This window comes from Teleopsis dalmanni, chromosome 2, assembly GCF_002237135.1.
Source record: "Teleopsis dalmanni isolate 2A chromosome 2, ASM223713v2, whole genome shotgun sequence".
Classification (NCBI taxonomy): domain Eukaryota; kingdom Metazoa; phylum Arthropoda; class Insecta; order Diptera; family Diopsidae; genus Teleopsis; species Teleopsis dalmanni.
The window spans coordinates 185,972,235-185,991,444 of NC_051847.1; the positions used below are offsets into that span (position 1 = coordinate 185,972,235).

The 19,210-nt window shown below is 29.5% G+C and overlaps 1 protein-coding gene across 1 annotated transcript in view; it reads left to right on the plus strand.

Annotated features, from left to right (window-relative positions):
• LOC119680595 (DNA-binding protein RFX2-like) overlaps positions 1-19,210 on the plus strand; it is a 49,838-nt gene that overhangs the window by 16,646 nt on the left and 13,982 nt on the right. Inside the window, exons 3-4 of the mRNA XM_038093500.1 lie at positions 750-1,201; positions 1,279-1,501. Of these exons, the coding sequence (XP_037949428.1) occupies positions 908-1,201; positions 1,279-1,501 (517 nt within the window). The 5' untranslated portion in view covers positions 750-907. The remainder of the gene's footprint in view (positions 1-749; positions 1,202-1,278; positions 1,502-19,210) is intronic.

Here is a 19,210-nt window from a genome sequence, read left to right on the forward strand (position 1 = left end):
AAAATATATACACCTTTTTATCTCTTTTATGTCATAATTTGATTGCTTGCAATTTTTGGGAATTAATTAAATAAATTTCAGGAAGCATATTTTAATTTGCAAACTTTTTTATGAAAGTTCGACAACAAATAAAAGTACTATGAACTGAAATATTTTAATTAAATTTTCAATTAAAATACATAATAAAATGGAATTTCAATATAAAATGAAGCTTGCATATACATTAAAAAGAAGCTCCTGCACAAATGAGTCCTTAGAAACGGGAGCGCTATAGAAACGATACTTGATATGAAAAAAGAAATCGTAATAAAAATAAAAGAAATACCTGTAAAACTTTTATTTCATAGCAACACCCTCTGCCGAAATCAGCAATTGAAATCCCATATTAGCAACAACAACAACAGCAATAATATAATACTCATATATATGTATATATATATATATATATACAGAATACATACAAATTCAAAGCTAACAGTATGCGAGATACATACTCAGCCTGGAACCGAAATCAAATCACAGCAATTTACCTAAAATTGGTTCCATTTTACTAGGCGCGAAAACAAAACCAACCAACCAACCAACAATCGTAATAGAAACAATCACAACAAATTTGAATTATATTTTCTATGAAAATATGGATTGCAATTAAAATTTTTAATTAAAATTTGTTAGAAAATAAAACTCCTAACTCATATTTCAAATTTGATATTTTTAATTATAAATATTATTTTAATTTTTATTTTCAGATGTAACCGGAAACCAAATAAATAAAACAATTGCAACCAGTTGCCTTTTTATGTAAACTAAACTAGTCAAAACTCTATAAAAAATAATCTAAATTATTATATAAATCAAATATTTATATACTTACTAATATATAACTATAAGATCGACATCAACTATTATGACCACACGTTTAGCAACGCAGCGAAATTTTTTATTAAGAACTCCAACGGCAGTTGCAACATCCGCTGGACGCTCTACTATTATATTAGATTCATCGACAGATTCGCCTGAAATTATCTCCGCCGATGACGTGGCAGACCTTGCTACCGAAACAATTTTAACCAGTTCTCATATCAAAAACGAAGAAATTGCCATCGAAACTGCTACATCCGATTCACAAAATGCAGAATTCAGTTATTTGGATGAAGACGCCGTTGTTGCTGCTGCCCATTTGGAAGATGTTATGACACAGGTAAATATAGTTATTATATTTTATGCAATTGCCTTGGGACTATTTCCTACTTCATATATACAATATTATTATTTCAGCAAATTAAAAACACTGGCGATCCAGAGGGGGTTGCTATAATAAGTGTTGTGGTTCCCATGGAGGCAACTGATTCGAATAGCGAAACAAGCGCCAATATTTCCGATTTAAGTGCAATTAAAGATAATGTAAATCTAACCCAAGTAGCGAACGGACAAGTAACCTTAATGCAAGCCCAACCAAGTGAGAGTGATGACGCTACGACGCAGTACATAACAGTAACAGGTGAATTAAAAAAATATCTTTACATAATATAGTTTGATATAGTTAGGTGAATTATCTATATATAATATGTAGTGTACATTATATTAAAAAAAAACATGTAATAAAAAAATACAGTTTAATTGTGCTTAAATTTCTAGTGATTAAAGTTTTTCATTTACTCAGTCTTACTAATCATCATTGATATGTTTTAATTAATATAATTTAAGTGGTATTATAATTAGTGCCTAGTACCTATTATTCTAGGTATTCGATACTTTAAGCACTTGGTTCTTCGAATATGTGAGACGCTCAAAAATATTCGAGCACCAAAAAAAAAATATAATATGAATATGATACAAAACAAATTTACTGTTCGACTCTTACGAACATCTTCGAGAAGTCGGTTTTAATTTTTTAAGATTACCTATTATTTCGAGCTTTGATTTTCAGTATATTTCTATAAATATTCGCGGCAAAAGCGAATTTTCTAAAATACGAATAGAAATACTTAACACTCGAAATAAAAATTAATATTCTTAAAAAAACAAAACCGACTTTAAAATTATATCGACGTAATAACTCAAAAATTAAAAACAAAATATTATCTTCGAGAAGTTGAAACATTTTACATTATCGATTCAAACATTCGAATTAATTCACACTCAAACTCCTTGAGCATCGTAATGCTCCTACACTTTATTATTCAATTTCCCTGAGACACAGGTTCTTCAACGGATTTTAGTAGAATCAATTATTTTGAGAATTTTTCAGACTTTAGTAGAATCAATTATTTTAAGAATTTTTTTCTACTACACTATAACTCCATATAGGTTCGATATAGTTTTAAGAAGGTATCAAGGTTCAAAGTTGTTAACTTTTTACATTGATTACACAAACAACTGATAACAACAAATAAACGCTAAATGACGGATCAATTTTGCTGATTTTCATGTAAAAATTTTCAACCTTACAACTCGATATCTCGAAAACTAAAGTACCGAAACATATTATTTAATGGAAGAAATATTGATAGATATAAAGCGTATGAAGTATATTTTTATAGTTCTTATTTTACTTAAGAAGTATTTTAACTTAATTTACAATTGAATTTACAATTAATTTGAACAGATTTTTCTTCTTATTTGACCTAACAATTCTTAAAAGACCTATGACTATTGTATAATAATCTCTCTTTAGGCATGATATTTTAGTAACCTATTCTTTGTAACCCATCGTTTACTTAACCTGTCCAACTTCTGTTTTATCTATGTTTTCTCCTCTCCCCTGGTAATAATAGTATTAAAATGTTGATAGTAAGTTTTTATAATTTGATGAGCCTATATTAATGTCTGCTTTATATACATTCAGTAAGAGTATTTCGATTTATCAACTGATATATATGATTGTACCCACATTCATTTTCTCTTACAGCTTCGAAAAACTTCCGTATGATTTTTATTTCAAAAATCTATAGCTTTTTAGTTTCTGTTTCTACACCCATATATTATAAAAAACCTTGTTGCAGTTTTGTAAAGAATATATTTTATTTTACTTGACAGAATTTTGCTTGGAATGTGTCTTCATAGTAGTTGTCGGATAAATACATCGCGCTCAGGTGCATATTCGCTATTAAATTCACCATAAATTTAATCATAAACAATCCAGAGTATCACAACAGGTGATCAAATTTACACTTAAGTCGGAAATAGATGGATGCCACTACAACCTTGCCTCTAACCTAGCCATAAACAAACCAAAAACAAAATTTATTATAAACATTTTCCAATCCAACTTATACTTTTTTGATAAATCGAAAATTCTGAATTAAAATAGTGAATCATCTTTCTTCCATCAGGTTAATCGTACTGTGAGATCCGTAAAGTTCTTTACTTTTTCCTGTGCTTCATTCAATTTATACCGCTGATATTCCAAAAATGAAACCAATTTTGTTATCATTGTGCGGCGATGACACATGCATCCTGTATTCTAATGTAGATACAACAAAAATTTCTAACATCCTGCAGGTACATATTGATGATCTAGTCAATTACTTTCAGAAAGGGAAGTTTAAACTTAATATTTACTCAGAAGTAATTTTCAGCACTCAGAATCTAATTGTATCAATAATACCAGAGTTGAGAGGACTGATACCATAAAATCTGTTAACATCAGGTTTTAGTAAAGTTAGATGAAGTTAGATGAGCAACATCTGAAGTATGTATCGATTAAGCTTAATTTTAGTAATATTAGGGTTTGCAGTTCTCCACCTTTTATATCGATTTCAATAACAAAAACTGCATACGCTCTAGAACCAACATGAAATTTTTGCATTGATTAGAAAACGACCACTATTTGGAGCCTATCTGAGGCGTTTACTTGTTTCTAGTGGTTTTCATGTAAAAATTTCGGATCTTAAAATCCATTATCTCGATAACCAAAATATATTGACATATAGCGTACAAGAATCGCTATATATCAGAAGCGCACATAGGAAGTGTTGGTGTTATCCTCTACCTCTACCTATCTACATCTTGATAGCGTAACGAATAATGTTCATCAAAATAGTGGTTTTAATAAATGGCATTGCCAAGTAGTCGTGCCTCGGAAATTATTTTATGTTACATATCTTCAGCTTATTTTTAATAAAATTATGTAATAGTTTGACTAACTGAACTCAAGACTTGATTAAACTGCAAAGCACTCAGATGTTTTTTATTATGCCTGTTGTTTCTTTTAGTAATTTCACCACTTATTTTCCTAAAAATCTTATTAGTCTAGCATACATTGAACTTCATGTACCAAGTTAAAATGCCAATTATTTTTAATCCCTACCAGCACTTGAAACAAAATCAGAATACAAAACACCAAACGAACCAATTCAAAGCTTTAACAAAAGTAAGCATCGCGAAAGTATCTTTCAGTGACGACATCGCATGTTTTGGATTAAAAAGTTTTAATCCCTAACAAGCACAACAGTAGCACAAAATAAAAAAAAACAAGTCAGAACCTAAAAAAGACAAATAAAACCGTTTTGTTCCAAACAAAAAAACAAACCCAGCACTAACAATTTCACAGCACAAGTGCTTAAAAAAATCACATGAAAAATGCACAAAAATAAAAAGTATCTTTAGCTTATGATTATGGTATCAATTACAAAACGTTGCATCCTCTTTACGACCCTCACCCACCAGCCCACAACACAACACAACTGACGACTTACTAGAGATACATTCATCAATCCATTGTTGATATCGTAATTAAAACGACTTAATTTGTAATGAACCACACGAACAACGAACAACGCACAAACGAAGAAACCAAAAAAGAAAAAGTATCTCATGAAAATACGCCAATACTCGTAAATGCCACATGATGTGGCATGCAGTCATGTACCTGTAAAGACCAACTCAAATTTCGCAGTGATGCGTAAACATGCCACATCCTGCACGTGTAGCATAATGTCCTGCATGATAGACACAAGACTGCTACAATTGAATCCTCCGAAAGGTGTACAATGACACCGTTGAAAGTATCTAGCAAATGCGTTGTTGCTGTTACGTTGGAACTGCAAGGGTTACTTTCAAAATTGTAGCTTCATCTGCGTATCATTTGGCGTGTAATTATTTAACTTATTATTTTATATATTTTGATGTCCGTGATATCCGTGATTCACCTTAATAAGCTGTGATGGCAAGGTAGAAATCATTATAATAATTTATCTGCTACTCGATCAAACGCTGCTGCCGCCTCTGTCATCACTGACGTCCACTATTTTCACGTTAATCCCTATTATATCAATCACCCCAGTTTTTAAGCGTTAAAGTTTTCCATTCCCAATTGTTACAGTTTTTGGTTGTTGTTTGCACTTCAATATTGATTATGATACTTGATTTTATTACAAAATTACCACCCCATAATATACAAACAAATAAATATCTTTTGTTACCTTAAAACCCTCTACTAATGATCAATTGATGCGACCAACCGACTCGCTAATAACCTCTTGCTGTGCGCATATATGATATCTCCCATTGTTAATATATAAAATATGTTCTACAATAAATATTTATAATATAGTATAGGCGGTAAATTTCAATATGTACAGTGGAACTTTTTAATTAAAATGTCAGTTTTAGCAAGTAAAATCAAGACATTGGTTTATTAAATAAATTAATAAACTAATTTTTTAAAATAATACATAATAATATAAATTTACATAATAAATTAATACATATAATAAATTTATAGAAATAATAATCAAATAATTGATTATTAATTAATTAATAGAATTAATTAACTAAAATATTAAGCAAAAGTATTTTATTAACTAAAAGTTCAGCCTGCTCTAATATTTTTAGTAATTAATACAAATATAATTACTACATATAATAAATTAATACATATAATAAATTTATAGAAATAATAATCAAATAATTGATTATTAATTAAGTAATAGAATTAATTAACTAAAATATTAAGCAAAAGTATTTTATTAATTAAAAGTTCTGACTGCTCTAATATTTTTAATAATTAATACAAATAAAATAAATACATATAATAAATAAATACATATCATACAATTAATATATGTAATAAATTTATAGAAATAATAATCAATTCTTAATTCGTAACTTCTTAATAGCATTAATTAACTAAAATATTAAGAAAAAATATTTTAAATAATTAAAAGTTTTTAAAGGGATGCCCGCTCTAATATTTAAATTTTTATCCAAATTCATTTGGTTAAATTGGAATAGATTTTCTTTTCGATAAGCTTATCTTTACCAGCAAACTCTTAGATTTAACAAAACTCGATATGTCAGTATGTGTTCTCATTTAGACAAACTCCATCTCTTGATATTTTTTTTTTTATTTAACACTATGTCTTTATTGAATTTTAAAAAAATAAGCACAATACATTAGGACGAATGACATCCTCAGAGACCTGAAAATTGATCCGATCAAAAAAATACATAAAGAATAAAGCCCTGAAATTATTTACGAAAACTGATAGACTTACCAACACCGCTTTATCGAATCTCAGAATGGTTACAGGCTCCGACAGGCTCCTCAGGGAGGTATGCAGATCTGAAGTCAGTTCTTGCTTAGTCTGATGAAGTGATAAACAATAATCCAGTTAATTCGTAGAGAGGGCTTATGAAGAAACCTCGCAGTTAACAGAAAGTAAAAGTGCTCAAGTGCACTGACTCAACTAGCCTCAACATAATACTACAATGAATTGTAAATAATTTTAAGGGACCTCTGAATATGTAGTCAGGGCTTATTTACCAGATATCAGGGCGCATAGGATCTCTTCATATGACAACAATCATATAAACCAAGGTTGTCCAAAGCACGTCCCACTGGCCTCATGTGTCTACGACAATTAGGCACTTTTTTTTGTTATATTTTGGTAGAATTACATAATTTTATTTTTATGGTGTCCCAAATAAGTGAATAAAATAAAATATTTTAAATAATTAATTACACTTCACGTTAATTTACTTAATTGACAAAGACGAGTATATATTTCTCTGCACGATTGGTTCAAGAAAATCGTACCCAGTGCTGTAATTTATTAAATTTAAAATAAGATTTTTTAGGTGTTGGTATTGATAGACTTGCAATAGATAAATTAATAAAAATTTAATAAAACTAAATTTAACATTATTGCCTTTCTTTTTATTTTTTCCGGAAAAATTTTGAAAATATTCATTTATTTCTGCAGCCCTCCAACCTAATCAGTGATTTGTATGGGCCCGCGATCTCAGCTGGTCTAGATAGCCCTGATATAAACCATTGAAATACTGTCATGACCTTTATAGCTTTGATGTATATGGTAATGGTTATCTATTATGTAGATAACTATGATTTATCTATTATGTAGATAACTATGATTTATCTATTATCTAGATAACTATTAGTTATCTATTATTAGTTATTTAAAAAATCATGTAATTATAAGTTATAACTATATAATTTATAAAATTATACATATCAGATGATGTTGACACTTCGGCGATTACTTTACTCATCAGTATTACTTTAGTAATAATAATACTATTAGTATTATTTGCTCATCAGTAGCAAAGTATATTTGTAGTATTCTTTGCTGATAAGTGTTCAAAATAATGTTGACAATAAATGATTTGTAATAGCAAGTGACGTCGCACCAAGTCAACATTCAAAAATCATCCACTTTAGATAGTCCGATACTTATACTCGCTTTTAATTCTTATACAATATATATTAAATTATAGTAGTAGTTTTGAACAGTATAAGTATTCTATAGGACAGCATATAACTTGAACATATTCCAACCAAAATGTGTTCCTTCTATGATTCTTTTAATTATACTCTACATTATAATGTACACAGCTAAAGTGATAAACATAATATATTGCAGTATACTAACCTAAGCTATACTTAGTTTAAAAGAATATAAACAATTTCCGAAGTCATGGACTGAAAGTAATAGTTCATTCGGTTCCATAACAGAAAGTTGACAAGTTTAAATCTAAGATTTATTATAAGATTATTTACATATATCTGAGTTAAAGCATTAATTTCTTAACTGTATATATATATATATACAAATATATATATATATATACCTCATATATACTATACTACTTTAAACTTTAACATTTGTAATTATTTTGTAGCTACATATGGCATTAAATTATATTAAATTTTTTAACTTGCAAAATATTTTTACTCCACTGTAACACTACCAGGTTTTAAAGACACAATAGAGATATTTTAAAATTATACAGAACTTAAAACAATTTTTCTCTGCCGAAGGAAGAGAAGTAAAGGAAGAGAAGGGCGCCAATAAATAATACAATTGATTAGTATTTAAACTCATGTAATCAGTGAAGCAAAAAAGGAAAGCTCCGCTTTTAAGCTAAAGAAATGTATTTATACGAATATAATAGATATTGAGAACCTGCAAATAAAAAGCGGATTATATGCGCTTAAACATTTGTAATAAATAATTGCATAAAATGTATTCTTGAATCCAAGTAGCACGTGTTTTTATTCATAAATGAAACCCTATCATCATATAAGATAACACACATACATATATGCACACATATATCATCTAAATATAAATATATTTACAACTGAACACGGACATATGTTGGGCTTCTCTACTAATTGTTCGTCAAAACATCAATTTATTTTGATAACATCTAAAAAAATCTACAAAGCTTCTTGCTCAAGCAATCATATTTTTATTTATTTATACAATATTTTATATTTTATCTAGATTTTGCAGTAAATTGAACAAAGGAAGTCCTACAAAATAATAAACTACTTTACCTATTTGCAATTTGACCTGACCCCTTCCTTGTACGAAATTTATATCTCATTTTGGAGAGCTACTTTTTATTTGTGTCACCTATGTTTGTTATGATGTAAACAGAGTAGAGAAAACCGGGAAAAGTTAAAAAATATATATTTACATATTTATTGAATTAAATTTCAGACGTGCTTTATGTATATACAATAAATTTCAGGAACTGATTTTAGGGAGTATAACAAACCCTATTTTGTTATACGAATAATTTCATTTCCATTTACAGAATCAAGTGTATTCCCTTTTTTTTGGATTTTTTTTTGACAATACTTATTTAGATACGATAAGCAATTTTCCTATCTTTCATCTCTTGTTTATTATTTCGAATAATAGTAAACTTATCTCAACTGATTTTTAAAGCATCTCTATATTTATATAGACTCCTTTGTTGAATATATAGATACGAACTCTTCTGTTAATTTAAATAAATATTTTTATTAAAATTTCGGTAACCATGCCAAAGAGCACTTGTTGGTTATCCTCAACTTAAATAAACAAATTTCAATGACCAAATGCAATCAGATAGGTATCTTTTTTTTGACATCACATTTTATATGTGATAAATTATTATAACAATACTTCAAATTCAAATATTAAATTAATTAATTGTAATTTTAAATTCTTAGTTTATTATTGAATACTCGTATGTAATAATTTAACAGATTTTTCATTATTAGACAACACTCAAAAATAATATGAGTTTAAACAACTTTTACTAATCACAGTAATTCCCCCCATAACGCGGTACTCTTATAACACATTTTCATATTACGCAACTTCAATCCTCCGTATAACACGGACATGCCCCCATATAACGCGGGGATTTGTACAGTTCATAATTAGCTTCGCGTACATTTGCACGTGTGAAAACGGGGTATACGGGTATATCCCTATAACGCCTTTTCCTATAACACGGAACCAATCTACCGCGTTATAGGAGATAAATTATAAATTGAATTTCAAAGTAAATAGGAGTTTTTAAAAACAGAAATTTGTAGTGGTGTCAGGTTTTGAAAATTACATGTGTCGGTAAAGCAAGTAATTCACTGATGTTTAATCGAAAGTTTCATGATATTGCAATAAATAAAGATAGAGTTATAGCGTCAGAACTGACAGTCATTCAAGACGTTGGTACAAAACATTTCAAATGATTTCTAATCCGATTTTTCTTTATTTATTATTCTCTTTTCCAATTTTAAATCAACTTCAAATTTTTTTTTTAATGATTTCCTTTTTCATTTTTAATATAATTTCTATAATTTACATTTTTTCATATCGACGACCGCTTTCCTTTATTCAGGAAGTACATATTTCCGAAAATATAAAAGTCACATGTTTCAAATTCAGGTGAATAACTTTCGCGGAGTTACTGTTATTAGTAAAAATATAATTTCAAATAGTAAAAATAGTTTTAAATATAAATTAAAAAAATCAGTCAAGAGGTATCGATTGATGAGAGCAATTTTTAATCATTGAAAAATTGCAGAAAAAACCATGCAAATATTTGATAGTAACCTTAATGTTCGAGAAAATGTCAAAAAATATTGCAAAGAAAATGCATTATTCCAATTCCTTTAAAATTTTGAATGATCTTTGATAAATTCATACAGAGTTTGACCACAGTAGCGTAGTTATATGATCTATATAGATTTACTTAAAAGGAATCAGAATTACTTTGGACTTCTTAACCCTACTGAATATTATGAGCATGTTAATTGTATACATAATTATCATTTTAACTTTGGAAACGAATTCTGAAGAAACCCTAGCATCCTATCCTATCAAATACAAAAACTGTAATTAAAAAAACTCTACTAAAATTAGAGAAACTCTGCCTTAAGCATATCTATATAATATATCTCTGCGATATATAAAAGCGACCAAATTCAATTTCCCATGAACACCGATTTGTTAACGAAGCTTAGTAGAATCCGCTGTTTGGAGCAACGTTTTCCACTATGCTTTATATTGATATAGCGTACTTCTCAAGATATCGAGATTTAAAATTACAAACTTCGTCCATTGATTTTACTAAAACTAATTATGGTATAATATTTTTTACAAAAATGTCCCAATTTTTAAGTCCTATAGCTATTAAACTAAATTATATTGACATTTATTGGAGTGAATACAGCTGTTCAAAAGCGGTGCTTATTAAAATTCAATGTCAAATGTGCATGCTCCCGATATCAGAACTATGACATAATAATCAGTTTTTGTTGTGATTTAAATATAGATTCTTTCCAGCGTTTACTCATTTGTTCCAAACTTAGCACATTTTTTATAACTCCTGTCATAGTATAAAAATATACATATTTACAATTTGTAGGAAACAAATAGGATTTTTTATATATACTAGAGGTAGCAGCGAAAATAAATAAATCATAAATAACTTTGTAGAATTCGATACTAGCAGTTTTATATGACTTGAAAGACAACCGATAATCATATATTTCTTAAACCGAATAATAAGAGAGACAAATTTTTTATCCATGACCATTTAACCGGCTGAACTGGTTACAGATGACTTCTGAATTTTGGAAATCGGAGAATTTGTTATTTTTAATTGGTACTACTGTATTCCAAAGAAATCAATTATGGCGAATGAAGAAAGAATGTCGGAAGAAGTTAAAAAAAATATTAAACGAACAAGATTCTCTCGATCATAACACCAGTCCTAAGGATATTCAAATATATATATTGATAGTCTATCTATGGTCTGTCATTATTGGTGAAATAATTCTATATGAATCTCTACCTGTTGCAGCTCTCGTCTTCAGTTGTCACAATCCCGAGCGTACATTCCCTAATATCTTATTCGTAATCCTTTTGCATCCTAATTAAACTTATCTGTCTGTCTTGATTTTTGATGATATCTGTTGCATCTTCCTTCTGTCATATTCTATCCATTTAATATATTTCCATATATGTCGATGTGTTCAAAAGTCTAACATACTTTCGAATTAATTTTTTTAATTAGTGGGAGAGGTTTCCCTTTACCTTTCTGCAATATACAATACGATTATTAAAAGAAATTGACTATAGAAATTTTGTAGAATTCTAAACATTAAGGCAAATGTTCATACACACTGCCTCTTCTTGCACATGGAACTGAGTTGAGTATAACTCAAAACTAAATCTGTATAGGTATCTATATTCAAATGTATATAGTTTTTAGGTAGTGGTTTATCACAGTAAAATAATTGGTTACTGAAGTATTGGAGCTTACGCAGAGTAATTATTTATCCCTCACTACAGAAGTTGTAAGAACTTACAGAAAAAGGAACCTTTAAGCATTTGCACTATGAAGACCCAGCTGTGGACTCAAGAAGAAACAGGTTTTTAGGGAAGTACTTTTTGTAGTGTATAAAAAGAAACACTAAAGTACCAAACATAGTGTACGTAGGGTTTTGTAAACAGGACAGTTAAAAAACTCTAAACGAACAGTACACTAAAATGTGTGTGCGAACACAAACACTAAAAATTTTATGATGTGTTTCGGACATGAGCAGTACACTACAATACTGTAGTATTTATTATCGTTCACTGCTTTTTTAACAGTTGCTCAAACTGTACATCGATAAGATGAAAAGATCTGCTATGTTACTTAAATTTAACGGGATGACAGTACACTACAATACTGTACTGTTTATTTTCTTTCACTGCTTTTTGGACAGTTGCTCAGACTGTTCATCGATATGGTCGAAACATCTATTAAATTACCTAAATTCAATGGAATGGATTTAGTTTTCCTTCTTCTTCCTACATATTAAGATTTCTTTCGAGAAATGTGGTAGTAAAACGGCGAAGAATCGCTAGTTATGGATAGCGGAAGGATATTTGCTGACTCGCAACTTGCAATCGACAAAGATTATCTATATATATAGAAAATATTTCTTTCTTGCTTTTCATACAGATGATCTCAAATATATTATTAATAAAATTTAATATATTCTTGAAACTACATATAGTCAAACTTCCATAACTCGAACTTCAATAACTTGAATTTTCTATAACTCGAACTAAATAGAGTGCAACAGGGTTTGGACTGCAAATTACATACAGTTCTCTGTCTGTCTCCACAAATCGTACCTTTTCTTTGCAAAATGGTACTTCGAGTTATGGACGTTTGACTGTATTTCCAAAAATTTTTCAAAAATATTAAATAAAAGTAAATTCATGATAAAAATGTGCAAATTTATTTGAAGTCCTTTTCATATTTCTGTGGTGTGCCAACATGTCATCCGCACTTTTCCAGCTTGTCACACAGCAAAATGATTACATATTAAAAACCTTTGTGGCTATTGGTACCGACACATATGGATAAACGTGAATATTTTAGGAAATGCTGTTATAAACAACAATAAAAGCCAGAAAAGTAATCCACAGAGTGACCGCACTGCAAACAAGTCAAAACTAATAACTGCATTTTTTGACTTTTTACCTCAAAACAAAAAATATAAATGAAAGTTTTTAAAAATTGAAAAACGTAAAAAAATCCAAAATTTGTTTCGTCTTCCTCCGCTTACGTTCCAACGTGAACAACGTTTCGGTTGGCTGAAACGTAACGTAGCTGAAATCCACAACTACGTACGACGGGGATGAAATGCGAAATACGAAGCACTTGACGCGTAGTTAACAGCCGCACGCGCATATGAGAGTGAAAAAGAAAAATATTCGTAAACAAAGCTAAAAAGATTTTGGGTGAACTACAACCACCCAGCCGGGGACTCCTGTTAACCTTGAATTTACCACCCGCCAGTGTGTGTAGCACTGTAAAGAGGAGGTGCTTGCGAGTGCAGCATCCTCGTCGATTGGTTGCTTAGTTGCACATCATATTTGTAGCTTGTAGTATATGTTTACCTGTATATGTGTGTGTGTTTGCGTGTGAGGATGAAAGAAGTACATGGGAATGGTAGGTCGGTGAGATTGTTCTCCAAAATGATCCACTTTAAATTTAAAATTATTTTAATCGCTGCTATACTGCAGTTGGGGATGCTTGATGAAGCTTAAATATTCTCGTTTTGTGATATTTTTTCTAAATTTGCTTTTGTGGAACATAAGAACCGTGGGTGTAAAGTTGATGCTTGGAATAAGCTGTATTATGAAATGAAGCTACTGCATAAAGTTTAAAAATAAAAACGTTTTGATTTATTTATATGTTTTATTTACGTACCCCGTATGATGTATAAAGTATTTGCACCTCTGGTTAGTACCGCTACGGTCGTTTCTAGTTGCAAGCTAAGTCAATCTTTAACTTATATGTGTAGGTATATTAAGAGTATCTACCTTTACAGCCTAAGTTTTCCGACATTTTTGACTTTATATTCTCTTTAAATTCTCTACAGGTCTTGCGAAATTATTTTATTAGGGGTTGAGTGCTGCTGCTTATAAAGTTTAAGTAGAGTAGAGTAGCTTGCTCAGTCAGTTTGTATGGATTGGATTGGTGGTGTTGGAAACGCAACAATTTGTTGATTCTATAGCCTACAGCCAGTACTGTAGTGGGGTGGTATGGTATAAATCCATTGTACTCTATTGCAGTTATGATGGTGTTGTGTTGGTGGTGGATGTTGGCATCGAATCGCACAAATCATAACAACGCATCCTCGCAACGTCGTTGACCGAAAAAGCAGCATTTATGGCATTTGCTGTTGTTATTGATGTTATTGTTGTAGTTGTTGCTGCTGCCGCCAACGTAATTTTCGTTGAAAATACTTATCATCATCAACAGCAACATAATTATTGTCGCAGGCATATTGCTAGGATAACATTTGATTTTGGATTCAGTTGTAATTCTACCGTTCAACGTTGTTGTCACAGTATCTATTCCGGTTGCTAGGCAGACAAGTGCTTAATTTTAAACTCCTGCTGCTCTCTGTCAGTGTAAACGCTATAGAAAATATACATATACCTATGGTATATATATTATACATATATATATATACTACTATATATGTATATTAACATTTTCAACGCCATATCTATACCTTCGAGCTTTATGTTTGCGGCAATTTTCACTTTTACTTTTCAATAAAAGTGAATGAGGGAATGAGATTGTACCAATTGATGTCACGGTCCATATTAAGAACGTAGAAAGTGCGCCATATTGCTGACATCTATCGGTCGGTCGCTAATTCGGTCGTTTGGTTTGTCGGTCGGTCAATCGGTTGCCATTGATACTACTGTTTGCTGTTTGTGAATCGCTCCTATTCCTGCTACCACTATTACCGTCGTCGAACCTACTGTTCCTGTTTATGTACTTTAGCATTGTGTACATTTGTCACTTAGTATAAATAATTTAATACTTATTAACACATCGCTTACTCTGATAACTTTGTTTCATAATTGCCACAAAGAACCAACACAAGTGATATGGCTGTATTTGTAACTAGTAGTGATGCACCTAAGATAGCAAACTTCAACTAAATGCGTATTTATTTACTCAATATGGCTCTGATATCGTTTGGGTATATTTTTATGTTGTGCTTGTTATTATTATTGCCAGTAAGTAAACAACTTTTTTGGTAGCACAAAATTTCGACATTTAAAAGTGTTCCATCACCCATAGTGATACCACAGATGAGCCTCGACCTTTGTGCGATGAAATTGAGTCACGGTGTCCGATTTCGTGTTACACTCGCTTACTTAAAATATTACGACTTATAAGAACTATCAATTCATTTTTAATAAATCTATTAATTTTCAAAATTGTTCAATAAATTTGCTTTTAATCTACTTACTTACTATTTCATTAATATATATAAAAATTACGACTTACGACGAAATCTAACAAATCAAAATAATTAATAAAAAAATAAACGAATGCATTCACGACTTAACTTGGAGCATCAACAGCGCCATTTGCAGCATTTAAACGTCTCTACTACAAATTATAATATCTTGGACAAGTGTCGTTGTAAGTTGCATCACATAACAAACAATTGCCATCATCACCATCAACAATTGCTGCACCATCAACAACAACAATTGCCTCCAACTCAACTACAATACCAAACGCATTCACAGCAACAGCATACAGTTCCACATCATTTACACCATCACCACTATCATCATCATCACCATCACCAAACGTTTGTTGCCACAGCTTCAAGTTATACCACTTGTTCTGCATCTTCCTCGTGTTCCTCTTCTCCGAATTCAACATCTCCAACTACAGCTACCATGTACCGGCGCCATAACAACTTATCCTATTGTGGCGGTAAATAATTTGTTCTTTTTTATAGATATTTTCAGTATAAAATTGCCCTTTAATTGGGAAAGTGACATGCAATCGATGTCACTCCAATAATCGCAGTGATTATTAATTAATTTAAAATGTGTGATATATGTAAAGTTAAAAATCGTTATATTGAAATTAAACTGTGATTATACCTCTAAACATTTCAAGGTCCGATAGATAATGTAAAAAAACATTTCAGTGATTTTTTTGTACGAATGGATTTGGCATATTATATATAGAATACATAATTTTAATATGTGGGTCTAGACTTCATTTTAGACAATTTATTTTTTTCAATTTAAGGATTTAAAAACCATATATCGCAATAGTTGAAGATTTTGTTTTGATACCGTCAGGTTCAAGTTAATTCATTTTACAAACAGAAGTAAGAATATCGAGTTATTAAAACCTATATATAATACATCATATTATATATAGAATACATAATTTCTTTTAGGATTTTCTACAATTTAAGGATTTCAAAACCATATATCGCAAAAGTTATTTTGATATCCTCAGGAAACGCCATATTAACTTTAAATTAATTGATTTAATTAATATATACAAAAGTAAGAATTCGAATGCTATATATTTTTGGATCAGCCCAAAAAAATCCATTCAAATAAAAACATTTAACGGACTATTTAACTATTATAGTTTTTTTAAATATATATTGGTTCACTTAGCTATAAAGCGTTTTTAAACTTTGTGAGGATATAAGCACTGTCAGACTGTAAGACATAATTCTTATCAGAAGATCAGAAGATTTAATCACTTACATTATAATAGCTATTCAAGTTAGAATAAATTTATTAACTATTTCTAGATAACACCAAATTTTTTTAGATACATATTAAATAGACAAAATAATTTATATTTACTAGGATTAATTACTGAATCAATTCATAGAATAAATATATTTTTGAAAGTATCTTATCATATTGCTTTATTGTGTATATTATATTTAATTTATTGATTTCTGAAAATAAACAGAAGTAGGCACTGATGACTTCTATATAAAATAGCCCAAGGTGTGGTCAACACCTTGGTTATATTTTGATATAAAATAAAATTTTATTGAAGAAAAAAAAAAAAAAGAAAACATTTAAATATTCTAAATTCATTTTCGAATAGCGGGCTATAGTCCGATATACGGCTCTAAGTGTATCAAAAACAATTCGCAGATTGCTTAAATATGAACCTGCGATCATATTTCGCAATCCTAAATATTGCGGAATCCTTATCTGCTAACGAAAAAGGAATTCCAACACAATTCCTGAATATCTCAAGAACTAAGCTATAACAACATATAGCATAGGGTATAATGTATAAATTCGAAGCTTATTATATTAGTGTTTTTTTTATTTTTTAACAATTACCCTGCAAAATTTCTTATACTGAGAACTAATGCAGATTTACAACTAGTAAATGTGGAAACTATTTTGAAACGTTGTCTCTTAACCTTTTAAATTATCCTGTACTTTTTGTAACGATGGAGAATTTTATTGATATGTCCACTCTCTATAACGAATATATTTGATTGTCCACGATTTCAAAACAAATTTCTTTTTATATACTTTCTCATTTTAATATTTAACTTTAATATCAACACGAAAGCCACTAATGGGAGTAACCGTCATGTCGCTCAAATCATCACAAATGGTAGAAGCCTATATTTTCTTATAACATTCCCAGTTCAGTGAACTTAATTATTTTATTCGTCTACTAATTTCTCAATTTGCCAACAGTTTTTTTATTTTATCTCTATATATAGAGCTTTGTCTAATTTAAATATTTTAATTGATAATTCGTATTTTAAAGGATTGATATATATTATCAAAACTTATTAAATATATTCGGAAGATTATAGAGACAATATGATAGATAATGATACTCCTAAAATTCTGTATATGCTGACCTGATAATAGGATTTTCATAAATCGAATTGTAAAAAAAACTCTGCCCTGAGGTACTAATCAAAAATATTTCAAAACGTTGGTGGTATTTATTTAAATAATAACTTCATAAAATAAATTTAAAAAAAAAACATTTTAACAGATTATATATATTATATGAACTGGGTTAAATGATGATTATATTATAATTAAAAAACATTATAAGATAAATAAATAAATAGCATACAAATGTTACAATAATATTAATAAAAATTAGACACAAAACTCTAAATAAATAAATCAGATATATAAAATTTGCTTAATAAATAAATATTGCCTTATAGATATTATTGTTTCAACTTGATTGATAGAATCGGCTAAAAGTTCTGGGGTCTTAATTTAAAAGTTTACAAAATGTTTTAGAACAACAAAGACATTAGCGTTAAAAAATGTACTCCATATAATAAAATAATTAATTAAAAGTAAAATAAATTTTTTAATTAATACGGTAAATTAAATTCAGGAAAACGTATTAAACGAAGCTAACTTTCAGTGAAAGTTAGAACTTAGTTGTGTCTTATTTTATATGGTAACTAGTTTTGGTAACTGGTTTTAAGCTCAAAGTCGACATCTATTAGGAAAGTTCGTAATGTTATCTCCGTATAAAGTGATATCACCTATGAAAAAAAAATTCTTCACTCCACTTTCACATAACGTCAGTGCTGTACTTAGTTCAAGAAAAAATAATAACAGCAATAGTGAAAATAATTAATTCAGAATAGTTTGTTTGAATTTTTTTTAAAATCATGGCAACACTATTTTGATTTTCGATTTTTATCATAATTCATTCTTAGTTCTTAGTTCTTCATCTTATTTCCTGCTGCTTGCCAACGCTTTCCTGCAGAATCGGCAGCAATCTGTTAGCAGTTCCGTGTAGTTTGTTTTGCTAAAGATAAGAATAACTTCAGCTTTTATATGTTCAGGAATAATAAGCTTTTTTGACTGTCGCATGCTTTTTTCGGCTCTCCAAAAATCAGTTGGGTTTGGCTAATGCATTCACCATTTCATTGTCTTCATGGACCTGATGTCCCGATATCCATAGCAGAGTAACAGAATTCCTCGTCACTGAGAAGATTGAAACAGTTTCAAACCAATTCCGATTGGAATGTGAATGCTATTAGTGATTTCAGAGCTGTTTGACTGTATTAAATCTACAAAACAGTGTTTTATTT